This window comes from Mixophyes fleayi, chromosome 3 (assembly GCF_038048845.1).
Source record: "Mixophyes fleayi isolate aMixFle1 chromosome 3, aMixFle1.hap1, whole genome shotgun sequence".
NCBI classification, from domain to species: domain Eukaryota; kingdom Metazoa; phylum Chordata; class Amphibia; order Anura; family Limnodynastidae; genus Mixophyes; species Mixophyes fleayi.
The window spans coordinates 256,612,708-256,627,702 of NC_134404.1; the positions used below are offsets into that span (position 1 = coordinate 256,612,708).

General features: G+C 38.7%; 1 protein-coding gene across 7 annotated transcripts in view; it reads right to left on the reverse strand.

Annotated features, from left to right (window-relative positions):
• Positions 1-14,995, reverse strand: part of TULP4 (TUB like protein 4) — a 248,047-nt gene that overhangs the window by 22,092 nt on the left and 210,960 nt on the right. For all 7 annotated transcript variants that reach the window (XM_075203474.1, XM_075203477.1, XM_075203476.1 and 4 more), the window contains 3 exons: positions 9,875-10,041; positions 5,859-6,083; positions 4,938-5,172 (listed from right to left, as the gene is read on the reverse strand). In XM_075203474.1, coding sequence (XP_075059575.1) covers positions 4,938-5,172; positions 5,859-6,083; positions 9,875-10,041 — 627 coding nt within the window. The remainder of the gene's footprint in view (positions 1-4,937; positions 5,173-5,858; positions 6,084-9,874; positions 10,042-14,995) is intronic.

The window sequence follows — 14,995 nt, forward strand, 5'->3', positions numbered from 1 at the left end:
CTTACAAAGTAATAAAAGTCAGCAGCAGAAAAATATTGAAGAACAAAAATGTGAATTAATGAGTTACTGTAATCCCTAATGAATAAATGTTAATCTCTATGCAAAAATGTTTTTCTTAACAGAAGGTCTACAGCTACACAGAGAAAGACCCTTTAGGTAAATCCAGATGGAATTTATCCAACTCCCAATGAACAGAAGTTTGCAATATGTTTTGGTCCACAGCCACAACAAATACAAGTAAACATTAGGAAGATTTATCTGATATAGACTCCGCTGAGTGATAACTATTGTGTTTTATGGAAAAAAAAAAAGACTTAAGATTTTATGACCTATTATCCGTGCTCCTGCATTAGCACTTATGAAGTCAGTGCACATGCCCAAGGTGTACTAAGACAGATATATGGTCACAAACAAAGGCAACTTTCGTACTAATCTGCACAATTAGATCCGGTCATACGAGCATCGCATACTTGTGTTAAAGCGGTAGCTGCAGCTGCCCTAGTGCTCAAAAAAGTATACATATTGTGCTAGGATACCCAGTAACCCTAAAAGTGCCACATGCAGTAACAGAAATTCTCAACCAAGCACAAGCAAAAGATCTCTCAGCAGCCAGACTTACCAAAAATGAAGTAGCACTGTTAACTCTGAGTAATGTCACACTTAAACGGTGCACAATGTTGAATCCTGCTACATTATTTCTGCATGGTTCAAAAGATGGGAAGAGTATATTATACAGATTTCCCCAAGAGATCTGGAGGAATCACAGTTTGAACAAGAAAAAATACATGCACATAATTTTTCTGAACATGATTGTGTAGAAATTATGAGACAAGAACCTTTGGATTTATCCAACATTAAAGATACACCATTACCAGATGCAGACATCACCCTTTTTGTAGATGGTTCACACTACTACATATACAGAAATATTAATTCAACAGACTCTACCGAGTCACGTCAGCACAAGAAGCTGAACTAAAGGCCCTGACACTTGTTTGCTTTCTGTCCTTCAGCATATATGCATGCATCTACACTGATTCAAGGTATGTGTTTGAAATTGCGCATGACTATGATCCCATATGGAAAAGTAGGAACTTTATGGGATCAGCAGACAAACCAGTCAAGCATGCAGAACACATTAGGGCACTGTTCACTGCAGTCCAGTTACCCTCCAAACTGTCAGTGATGAAGGTGAAGGCACATACAAGAGGCACTACCCCTGAAGCTGAGGGAAATAGAATGGTAGACAAGGCCGCACGAGAAGCCGCCATAGCCCCCGTACTCCAAGGGGAGTCTATTTACATGGTGACCCCTGACTCCAAGTTTGACCGTACCACACTCCAAATTATGCGAAAGCAAGCAACAGAGAATGAGAAAAAGGCTTGGGCAAAACATGGAGCACTAGAAGTGCAAGGAGAGTGGTGTAAAGGTCAGCGTTTGTGTCTACCAAAAGCACTTTATCCCATTATGACCAATATAGCACACGGAAAAGTGCATCTGGGGAATGATGCTATGGTTGCACTCACTAACATGTTATGGATAGCACCAGGGTTTGCCCAAGCAGCACAGGCGTTAGTGGCAGGATTCCTAATCTGTGCACAGAATAACCCAGGTACGTCTGTCCCAACTCCACAGGAAAGCACGCCCCAGACGTAGTATCCTTTTCAAAAAAGGATACAGATAGACTTTATACAACTTCCCAAATGCTCCAGCTATGAGAATGTGATCGTCTGTGTTGACTTCTTTAGTCACTTGCCGGAGGCGTGGGCATGCAGGAAAGCAAATGCTAAAGCAGTAGCCAAGAAAATTATGAGTGAGGTAATCTGCAGATATGGGGTACAAGAAGTCATTGAAAGTGACAGAGGGACACAATTTACAGGGCAAGGATTCCAGGGACTGTTAAAAGACATGGGAATCATATCTGCCCTCCACACCCCCTACAGACCCCAAAGTTCAGGATGTGTGGAGAGCCTTAATGGTAGAAAATAAAAGGCTTAAACAGGGTTACCATGGATTTCATGCCTACCCATAGCACTGCACTCAGTAAGAAATACACTCAGGAAGGATACAGGGCTCACATCATACGAGATTCTGTTTGGCACAGCACACAGAACAGGCTGTTAATTCCCACAACAACTACAGCATTCACATGGCGATTTGTTGCACTATGTTGCCTTACCGCAGAAACAACTAACTAAAATACATGGTCAAGTGTTTTCTTCCATTCCAGACCCTAACTTTGATACAGGAACCTATAAACTACAACCAGGAGATTGAGCGGTCATCAGGAAACACGTCAGAAGGAGCCTTGAACCAAGATATGAGGGTCCTTTCCAGGTCCTGCTGACAACTCCCACTGCAAGATTTTTGCACAAGGGAAGTCAGGTTCAGAAGTATAATGATGTGCAAAAACATTGGTTTAAGATGTAATAAACCTGCATGGGCAATAATGATAGGATTATCATTAATGACAATAGGCATAGTGCTTGCAATATATGCTGCATCTCTAGCATGGGAACAAACAAATGGTTCAGACACCTTGCACAGAGCAGTCATGACGCTTTACGTTTGTGAGACTTGTGAAACAGACAATGAAGTACAAAGACCCTTTTCACACACACAGTATCTGTCTGCTGCACCTATTTTACTGATAATAGCACTGCAGATCCAGAAGATGTTATCATACAACATATGGATGAGATTAGGGAATTTAAGAAAAGATTTTCTGAAGAACATACAAGAACATTTTGGCTCAATCCCGCCAATTGGTTTGTAGGGATAGGTGACTGGATATCTAGTATATTATCACTAATTGAAAAATGCTTAATTATCTCATAATTGTTCTACGTAGTAGTAAAAATTGTAATTTGGCTGATAAAAAAGTTACAGAAACATAAATGTTGTTCTTTTAAGAAACAAGTGATGACAATAGAATCTCCAGAGGCTCTTATGATCGCAGATATAAGTGATGATCTGACATCAGAACAAACTAGCGAATTCCAGATACTGCAACTATCAGAAGGACCATCTAGATTTACCATCTGTGAGAAACTATTGAAACCAACAGAGAGAAGGACATGAAGCTGGTGCAAGACGACTGTTGACGCATTGATCATTTATTAATACCAGCTAGGAAAGGGATCATGGGCTTGCTATTTGGTGGGGGATGGGTTGTTCTATGTATCCAGTTTTAGACATCTCTATGTATATGTCCTGTTAGAAGGGTTTATGTGTATAAGTACCCATTAAAAGCAACAGCAAGAATGTGATCTCTGATAGATAGTATTAGGTCAAATAATGAATAAAAAGATGGAAAATGAGAAATGTAACTCTGCTGAGCTGACGCCATCTTGTTACCTGACAGCTATTTTGTCCTTTTACAGTTTAAAGACAGCTAGTTTGTAGAAGTTAGTCAATATCGGTTTGCTGTTTGCAAGGAGCTGCGCCAACTGCCTTGAATATAGCAGACAGGAGATAAACCACTAACCCTCCTTGGGAGAATTTCTGGGAGAAGGTAGCAAGGTTTGTGTAAAGAAAACATACACAATAAGTGGTTAAGATAAAGATAGGACAGTTTGCTGAAGTGTGAGATTCTGAATTACTAGTGCTATAAGTATGTGAATTTGTTTATAGTAAAGCAGAGAATATTTTGGACAGTCAGAACTTGTAGTGTGTTCTATTTCTCTCTGGCTGATGAGCTCATAAACTGTTAAACTAACACTCACAGGTGAACTGACTAAGTGGATTCAACAGAGTGGTACCTATTTTGTAATGCTGGCAACTGGCTGGCTGACACTTTCAAAATATATAACAGAAACCCAGTGAAGTTCACTAAAATGCTGCAGGCTGTATGGCTTGCTACATAAAAGGCATACAATGAACAGATATTACACTTCAAAAGTGAGTTTGTTATCTGTGCAGCACACCTACCAACCATCCCGATTTAGGCAAGACAGTCCCAAAATTAGGGCTCTGTCCTGCCATCCCGATCAGGACAGCTTTGTCCCACGGGTGGAAAATTTTGGGAGGTATGTTTCATTCGTTGTTGTTCTGCATGGAAGAAAAAAAAAGAAAAGGTTTCAGCCTTGCTAGTGTGCAGTCTATAGTATATATGATATATAATACTGTTCACATCATGTAAACCCATAAATATTTACCTTTGGCATATTCATATGTCAAAATGCAATTATTATGCAATTATTACTAGGTCTGTTCACACATACAGTGCGCAAAACAATATTAGGCCCTTACTTGGACACATTTTCTTTTTTTTTTGCTAAATAAGACATGAACATAGAATGTGTCGATAGCTGGAACAGATGTTAGCATTGTATGACACAATCTGAGGCAGGTACACTTTAATAAAATCCAAAGCACACTTTAAATTATGACCACAGACAACTTGCCTAGTTTAAATAGATTGTAAATGTTAAGACAAGCACATGTTGTATTTCTGCTTTGCTTGGTCAATTACCTGTAGAAAGACAATAGTTTAAATTAGGGAGGAGGAGTCAAGTGTAGACAACAAAAAGAAGTGACTAGTAAGGTAAGAGGAATACCAGGAGAAGACAGTGTTACAGAGGTCTATAGATTGGAAAGTCTGCAAAAGGAGGGAGTGGTCAACGGTATTGAGGGCAGCAGAAGGGTTGAGAAAGTTAAGAAGGGAGAAGTATCCCCCCAGATCTAGCAGACAGAAGGTTGTTCGTGATATATATGTGTATTTTGTTATACCACAGTGGAATGCATGCCCCGTTTTCTCTAGGCCATGTCCCTTACAGTTCCGATTTAGGAGGCTTATCTTCACTGTAACAAGTCATCTTCTATTGCTATATGTAGTGGCTCATCTACTTGGCTCTCCCATATCTTCATAGAAATAAACAAAACTTTTTAATTTACACAACACATAAATAGAAGAATAAATAAAACAAAATAAATACCTGTTTTTCCATCTGTTTTGGGGTCCATAATAACAAACTCAGGACGTAACTTGCTAATTCTACGACCTTTGAGTACAGGCACTAGACCACCCAGGTACTCCAAGTAAAGAGTGTAGCATGGACCCCCAACCTCTGGGTCATCTTCTGTTCTCTTCATAGTGCAGTGCAACCTCTCATTCCCTGATGTCGGGTAACTGACAAAATCTCGCATGTTATTGGGGTCAGGTATAGGAGGCTAGATGGGACATAAACAGTCATACACACAATTTAAAAATGGTTTGTATTAGGACAAACAATAAACATGAATATTATTCTGCCTATTCTATGATCAAACCAGTATTGCATCACTATATCTTGACCCGTTTTATAAAGTGTTAAGATATTTTATGCTGCTTAGTGGAGGTGGTCATTTTGTTGGCTGAATGAATATTCAGTATATTCAATATTTGAAATGATCTCCTGAATACTGGTTGAGCCCACAAAAACTGCCTCATCTACCATCACTGCATTGTATAAATAGCTTAATAAAAGCTAGATACACTTTTGCTGTTTTCACCCAAGTGTGAAATGCATGGCACTCTAGTCCTCTGCTTATTCAATATATCGCAACACTTAATGGGCAGCTGTATTTTTTGGTGCTATAGTCAGCTTATGTGCCAGGTAATATTCAGAAGGCTCTGTATACCAATGGCTGCATGCATATTTCTTGTTGCTGCACTTCTGACCATTAGATAACATTCTTTCAATTACAGAATTAAGAATTATAGAAACATTTAAACCTAAAAGGCATGAAAAAACCCACTTTCTTAATAGTGCACTGCAATAAAAAAATATTTAATACTAAATAATGTAATTGATTTGTTAAAAGGTATTTTATAACGAATGTCACTCATTCAGCAAGTCATACGCGTTTGTGGTTACCTTGATGGTAGTTATAAAGGCTGTGGTGAGGTAAGAGCAGAGCCGAGGAGGCAGGGTCAGTTTGCTGATGTCTTTGTCATCGCGGAGAGAGCTGGCAATTGCTTGCTGGCAGAGAAGCTGCAAACTAGCAACTCTGTGTTCCACACGGACAACATAGAGAGCTGGACCTGAGGCCAGAAAGAGGCGCGAATCTCTGTGGCCCCAGCAAATGGAAGTGATTGGACGCTGCAGGATAAACCAAGTTATTCACCAGTTAGTTTGATAGTAAGGTGGTAAGTGGAAACTTAGCTGTATAAGAGAAACATACATAATATATTTTGGTGGAATGATATCCCTGTAATATAAATTTAAATGTTGAATTGTTTATATCCGACTTTTCATAATGATAATCCAAATCACTGCATCAGTGAAAGTTTTTGCCTCATTCATTTTGCTATTTTATGTATATTTAAGATATATTACTCTGAGGAACATATTTTTAAGTAACATGCCCAACACTTATTTTTGTGTTACCTGGTGTCTTCACTTTACATTGACAAGCATGTTTTTTTTAAAAATGAATTGTCCTTCAATGCTTTGTTACCATACAACCTCCCTGTTTTGCAGTTGATTAACTACATAGTACCAAGTCTTTTCTACTGCACTATAAATGCAGATTTCTGTATGTAATCTTATCCTGTGTATATCTGTATATGTCCTTATCCCATAATTGCCTACTCTCCCAAAATGTCCATGAGACTCCCGAATTTTTGGGCTTCATTGGTGAAGTGGGTGGGGCTAATCGTATCTTCCTGGCCCGCGCCCTGCTATAATAGGCCGAATTTGGTTTTGTATTAGACTTTGTAAAGAACATTGTACAGGCGGCGCCTCCTTAAACGACCAGGTTAACAACAAGAATCATAATGTGGTCCTTCAAACGGACAATAGCGCAGCCTGCCGTGATCTTCATTCGTCAGAAGTTTTTCAGGTGTATTTCAAGCTGTCACTTTTAGCACTTTGTCAGGAATTACACTTTTGGTGTATTCATGTCGGGGTATCCCTTGTCGGGATTAGTCTGTATGTTAATTAATTTAATTATTATTAAAAGGTACCTAACCCCGCTAAAATACTGACCAAAGAAGGATTCAGTATAATCACACCCATAAGAAAGTAATGAAGCTACTTACAGCTCAGGAAGAATAGATGTGTAGATGAAATGAACATTTTGTCATAGCTATAAACTGACACAGGTCCATGAGAGGAGAGGAGGATCAAGCTAACAACGTGGAAGATGATCCAAGTATAAGTCTGTATGTTTCATCTAAAGCAGAAATCGTAATTACAACTGTCCTTAAGACATTTGAGAAATTAAATGCACCCTCAACTGACAACATCCCTCCTGAAATCATGAAGGTAGGCATTGGATCATCAACTACGCTGCTGCAGCTCTTGCTTGAGAAGGTCTCGGTAGGGGAAAAGATTTCCAGGGAATATAAAAATGGCACCATTATTAAGCTGGCCAAGAAAGGGAACGCATCAATCTGCAACAACTGGAGAGGGAGTACTCTCCTCTCTGATGCCATTTAAGAGAACTTTGCCAGCACTTTACTAGGCACAAAGACTGTCATGGCTCTGCTTTGGAAAGAGCAGTACGTGTTTCGAACACATTAGAAGCATTTACTTCATCAACACACTCTGAGTAATCCTGGTTCAAAACAGCGAGTGTCAAAAACACCATCGACCCAAAATTCATTGACTGTGAGAAAGAACAACAGAAGAGTCATATAGCACGCCCTGAAAGAATATGGCATACCCTGCAAAATTAATATCATCAGGGAAGTATAATGGCTATGAATTCCAGGTTCTCCACGAGGGTAAGTAAAGCTGAAGCTTTTACCGTGAGTGCAGGAGTATGTGCCAGGGTTGTGTTCTTTCTCCAATCCTGTTTTTTTACTAGTACTGGGCAGAATTATGAAGAAAGCTGTGGAAGGTAGGAATAGAGGTGTAAAATGAGGATTAATTGATAGAACAGAATAGCTAGATTTTGCTGATGACAGATTTTCCCTCTCTAACAATGATGTTGAAATATGGAGGAGAAACTAGATTGGCAGTTGAGTGGGCTGGGTTAAAGCTATACTCCTGCATAACAAAGAAGATGAGTGTCAACGCTAATATTGCAAGCAAGCTCAGCATCAATGGAGGTGACATTGAGCAAGTGAATTCCTTTATTTATCTAGGAAGCATTGTCACAGAAGGAAGCAGGGCTGATTAGGATGTAAAAAACTGCATCCGCAAAGTAATTGGTGTTTTTGTACAATCGTATCCTGTCTGGAGAGACTGAAATATTAACAAAAAACTTAACAGGAATGTTAAATCAGTCCTCCTCTTCAGCTGTGAAACTTGCTAGGTCACAAAGCAGATTATCAGCCAACTGCTGGTATTTGTAAATCGGTACCTCCGTTGGATCATCAATGTCTAGTGTCCGAAGTAATATCAAACAACATCTTGCTAGATATGACAGGGCAGCAATGGATCGATATCTAGCTGAAATATAGGAAGTAGGGGTTGACAGGACACACGTTAAGGAAGTTGGATGAAGCTCTGTAGAAGGCATTGAAACCCTCAGGGAGCTCAGTAACGTTGTTGTTCAAAGGAAGACCACTGAGATGGAAGCCCTGACAGTGGGGAAGACAAGAAAGGAAGTAAAGAGTCATGCTGTCAATTGAACCCAATTGAAGTTCTACTCAAAAGTCATTTGCTCCACATAGGAGCTAAAATAAGAAGAAGAGTCATTAAGACTCAAAAGAAGTATATTGCTAACAGTCCCTCACATATTAAATGTGTTTGCAAGCATAAGTCTCGTTAAGCAATTTTCTTTTTTTTTTCTTTTTTCATATTAATATATTATATTAATATATTACATTAAGCTTCTATGTGAGGGATGTTAATTGGCAAGAGATGCACTGCTTGGAAATGCTGATATGATCAAAGGAATGTGCTGTACAGGCATTTGTTCTATGATTTACGTCTGAAAAAATGCTCTAATACAGAATAGTATATATTCACACTCTCATTTGGAAAGAAATTAGCTGGTCTTCAGGAGTTAGGTGTTTTTATATTCCTAAAGATGCACTGGTCATTCCTTACAGGAGCACACTAGACTCTTTAAAATTTTCACCAAATGGTCTCAGAATTTTTATTTCCCCTACTTTAGTGGGGGTGTGCACAACCTCATTGGACATGCAACTAGATTTTCTGATCCTCCTGTACTGAACACAGCTCTACCTGAAATATCTTCGGTTCCTGGCAACTGAAAGTCGTACCTACTGTGACCATTTAAGAATATTCTTGGTAGCTTTTTCAAATAAAGGAACTTCCGTTTAAATTCTGATTGATAGGATTATAATATTATTTGCAGTGGAAACTTGATGAGCAGTATGTGGCTCTATCTTTTGACTGGTTACATCTGACAATAATAAATCAAGCCTGTCCACTGGCCAAACTAACATACTGTTTTGAAATATTGTCAGCAACATAATGATATAGTGGCAGTGAGACAATTTCAAGAAAAGTGTAGTGTCAATGGAATGACGATAAACTGTTAAACAAACTGTAAACCTGTAAAACAAACACCCAGATAAAAAATGAATTTGCAGAATGTTAACCAAAAAAACAATTACAGTTAAATCTACAACATCAACATACAAATACAAGCAAATATACAAATATACAGCACATACTTGCAAAACCTACATACTACTTTTTGATTTGTAACTAACATTGCCATCATAGTTGCGACAGTAACTGATTTTAAATATTTGTCCCTGGATTTGTTTTTTGTTCCTGGAAATGTCATATTTCTCAATACTGACAAACTACACAGCACCATTTTCAGGTTATCATGCATATTATAAAGATCAGTAAATTTGTCATGATAGAGATTGCAGTAAACCAAGGCTTTTAAAATAAAAGCAATTAGGAAACGCCAAGAGTAGTTTTGTTTTTTAAATTAGATTTTGCTCTATACTTTTTCATACCTGCACTGGGGTCTCCAGAGTGTAGATATGTTCTCCACGGACATTATAGAACTTGATGAGGGCGCTTTTCAGAGACTGACCACTGGCAAGCTCAGGTAAAATATTCTGTTTCTCCATCCCTGCAACAGCCAGCAAATCTCCTTGTGTGCACCACTGAACCACTACATCTGAAATCCAATATACCAACATTGAAACATTCACAAGAAAATAGCATTTCCCTATATTTAAGTCACTTACATTTGTAGAATATTTAGTAAAAAAAACAAAACAGTAGTAAAACATTGATTTGTCCACTAAGCATCGATTAACACTCCCCTTCTCTTTGTTCTAATGAAGATTTAAGTCTTCTGTTTCTCACTACAATATAAGCTTGTACAGCTTGTTCTGCCAGAAAGACCAACTGGAAAGTGAACAAGACAAGGAAAGATGAATAATGTATTTGAGGAATAAAGAATCTTCTAATAACAGAGAGTATGTATATTCTCATAGCAAATTTCTAACAATAAATTCAACAAAGAGTAAAGAATTAAGTCTCATTGTGACTTTAAATACTTTCTGTGATAAGGTATTAATGCATGAATTTATTTTGGTGGGCTCTTATGCACATTCTAACCCATCTCATTATAATTCTAATAGGTACACTGTTTCAATAACATATCTGAAACACTAACTCTGAAAGGATATTATGGACTTTTCCATGAAAACAGATAAAAATAAAATAATAATAATAATGATAATAATAATCTAAATATGTTCATATTGTTGGTCAGCTTGATCTTTGTTTTTAATAAAGATGAGTCTAAATGTTTATTAGGGTTTATTAGGAAAGTTATAATTTAGAATAATATTGTCTCTCGAAATTGTTTTTATACAATTAAAAACAACTAATACTTGTAAAAAGTAACGTTTACAAAATGCTTGGTAAAAAAAACCTTTTCCTTTACACCTCAAAAACATCTTTTTAAACTATTGATAAAAGATGTGTGAAACAATCCAGTGAAAATCAAATTACTGGCCTAAAATCACTAATCACCGATGGGAGTTTCACTTATCTCTGACATATAGATTGACTTTGACCTACTAAGGTGTATTTAACACACAAATGAGAACAATTATATTAACATGAAGCTCTCTCATGTAAGAGCCGTACATTTTTTGTAACTATAAAAGAAAACAATGGCTATATACTGAAATGCTCTCAATATTGAAGACCACAGTGGTGTAAAAAAGGCTTACTCATCCAAGTCATTGACAATAGATATGGAATGGCCTATGCAATGGCAAAAATACAGGTAATCAGTAATATACTTATACCTTTTTACAAGGAAAAAAAGTTTTTCTGATATCTTAAGGAACATTAAGCATACCAACCCAACATAGATATTAAATATTTTTATATCATAAAGCTTAATTTAAATTTACATTAAGTGGTTAGGATTTAAATGGGAAACAAAAAGAATGTAAGCAAATGTATGCAAATATTTATTTAGGATGTGGGTATTATGCAAAATAGTGGATACTTGTAGTTACTTCTATTAATATCAATTCACGTATTGCACAGCACACATTGTAAAAACCTAAACTTAAACAATGAACATCACATCACACAACTACCAGAAATTACATGTTACACAGTCCAAATAACCAGCATACTATAATCAGTGCCCAACATTTCTAAGTCTGTGCCCCCTCCCCACACACATTATACTAAGCACTATCGCACAATACCATCTCCCAACTCTCTCTGACTCCCATAATGCAGAGATTTCCACGGAAAAACTCAAACAGACAGTAGACCCTTAGAAATGCCTCAGCCTCAGATGTCTTTATGACCATATATTACAAGAAATTGTTACTTGCTATCTCCCCTATGCTTATTGATTTATTTAACTCAATCCTTCAAGGCAAAACATTTGATGGGGCTACCACCAAAGCAAACATAGTGGTGAATCCTAAAGAGGGATAGGGATCCCACCTTATGTGCCAGCTACAAGCCCATCTCCCTCTTAAATGTGGATCTCAAATTGTTTGCCAAAATTATGGCCAACAGACTAGCTCGTATTCCATCGCTGGTCCATCCAAGTGGGCTTCATACCCAAACGCCAAGCGACAGATAACACTAGGGGGGCTGTCGACATAATACACTAGGCTAACACATGTAAGATCCCTGCTCTGGTGGTGGCCCTTGATGCCGAGAAGGATTTTGAGAGTCTTGTGGCCCTTTATGCGACAGTTTCTTCGCTCCACAGGTATACACAGCCCCTTCCTCAATGGCATTGCCTCTATTTATTTTAAACCGACTGCCTCAGTCCTTGCTAATGGCTGTGCTTCTTCCCCCCTTCCCATTTCGAAATGGCACACGTCAGGGGCGCCCTCTGTCCCCACTTCTTTTTGCCTTAATGACTGAGCCAATTGCAGCCAAAATTCGCAGAAATTCAAATATCACAGGTGTCCCCACTGGTTTCTTAACAACTAAGCTTTAACTCTATGCAGATGATGTTCTCCTCACCCTTATGAACCCTCATCTGTCCCTCCCCTCCCTTATGACCAAACTCCGGGACTATGGTCTCTTACCTAATTTTAAGATTCATTTTGATAAAACTGAAGCCCTAGCCCTTAACTGCCCACCTGTGGTTCAGAAAAGACTTCAAGCTAACTTTAATTTTAAATGGCAGTCTCAATAAACTAAATACTTAGAAATATACCTGACCGAGCATTATGACACTCTAATTATAGACAATCATCCCCCAATTATTTGCATCCTTAAAGCGAGACCTGACTTCCTGGAATTCCCACTTTATATCTTGGGTGAGCAGAGTAGCTGCAGTTAAGATGAATCTGCTCCCCAGGCTGCTCTATCTATTTCCAACCTTCCCAGTATGTGTCCCTTCCTCCTACCTTAGAGATATGCAGTCTCGTATCTCTCACTTTATTTGGACAGGTAGATGCCCTAGGGTCTGCCAGAAATTCTTGTTCAGACACTCCCAGCACGGTGGTCTTGGCCTTCCTTGCCTCCTTAAATATTACTTTGTCGCTTGTCTTACTCAAATTGTTCTGGCCCACGCTAATCCTGGTTCCAGAATGTGGGTAGATGTGGAAGCAGATTTACAAGATATGTCTTCCCCCTACGCTCTATACTGGTTTGACCATGGGAATCTGCCCTCCCATCAGCTTCCCCCACCCACTGTTCTTTTCTCCCTTACTATTTGGAGATATTGCACCTGTACCTTCAATTTAATAGGCAACCCTAAATGGATGACCTCCCTTATGTCATAACCCTTCTTTCCCTCCGGGTCTCAATCCTAGGGCTTTTTCTGCATGGACAAGACATAACTTTAAATCCCTCCCCGATATCGTTCCAATGGGCTTCTTCCCAGACTTGTCTGAACTTCACTCTCGCTTTCATTTACCAACCACCTCTTTTAATCAATAACTTCAAATACGTTCCCTCCATAACACCCAAACTGACCCGTGGACTTCAATTACCCCCACCCCTCTAAAGTCTACTCAGGTCCTCCTCCAAAGAACTTATTTCCACCTTCTATTCACTCTTAATGAACCACAATCTTCCAAAGAACCTCAGATCTCTGCCAGGAGGTGGAAATGAAAGAGATGCTAGAAATTGAGGACTGGGTGGCCATCCGAGAAGCCATTGCAAAATCCTCCATCTGCACCTGGATCAAAGAGAACTCCTATAAGCTTCAACTTCCTCCTTCATCTCTCATTTTTTCTCCTCCCTCACCTGCCTCCTGGAATCCCTAAACTGATCTGGAAGCTCCCGTCTCACATACTTACTGCTGCTAGATTCTTAATATCACGGAACTGGAAGAACCTGGATCGGACCTCTGTTACAACCCTAATTAAAAATGTTTGGCAAATCCATAAATTAGAACATATTACTAGCCTACTCAATGACCGTCCAAACCAATTTCTATCTACATGGCTCTTCTGGACAAAATATTTTGAATAGGAAACACTGCTTGTGTAACTTCTTCTTCTGACTAGTTTTGAGAGCTCTACCCCTCCCTCTTGTTGCATCTACCCCTTCCAACTTCACTTTTGCTTCCCCTCCATTTCTTCATCTTCCTAAACTAACAACCCCGTTATCCACTTCTCCCCTTCCCTGTGTTACCATTATGTTACATTCTAATGCCAGATGAGATTGAATTTTCTAGTTCACCCTCATTCACATTCTATGCTCACCTTATAAAAGACACTGTAATGTCATGTTAAATGTTTTTGCACCCGCTCCTTTTTACCCCTTAACCACATTTTATTTCTGTACCCCCCATGCTTCCTGTAATTCTAAAAAATCTCAATAAAATTTTATTCAAAAAAACCAAACAAACATGTGATTTCCTGCCTCTATTTGCTTCCAAAAATGGTAGTACCTTCATACACTTACTGCATTTACCAGACATGCTTAAACAACAATAAGGATACATTTATACTTGTGGAACCCAAATCATATAATTTCCAAACAAGGTAAGTGCAACATTTTTGTTAAATGCATTTTTAACATAAGCTATTTAGCAATTTCTGGTGAGAGGGAATGCCAAGTGGGCTGATCCATTATTCAACAGATCTGCCTGACATCTTGCTCTCTCCACAGATGTGGCAGTCACTTAACTCCCTCCCTTCCATTTGAAAACAGCAATAAAAATCTATTGGCATACATCATTAATCAAACAATTCCTCTTCCCTGATGTCCTAAACTAGCAACAGTTCACTATAACCACAACTGCTCTAGTAGACACTGCCAACCCTCCAATTACCACTAGTGCACTCCACAGATTATTATTATTACCATTTATTTATATAGCACCACTAATTCTGCAGCACTGTACAGAGAACTCACCATTGGGGCTTACAGTCTAAATTCCCTAACATACACACACACACAGACATACACACACAGACATACACACACACAGACTAGGGTCAATTTGTTAGCAGCCAATTAACCTACCAGTATGTTTTTGGAGTGTGGGAGGAAACCGGAGCACCCGGAGGAAACCCACGCAAACACGGGGAGAACATACAAACTCCTCACAGATAAGGCCATAGTCGGGGATTGAACTCATGACCCAGTGCTGTAGGGCAGAAGTGCTAACCACTTAG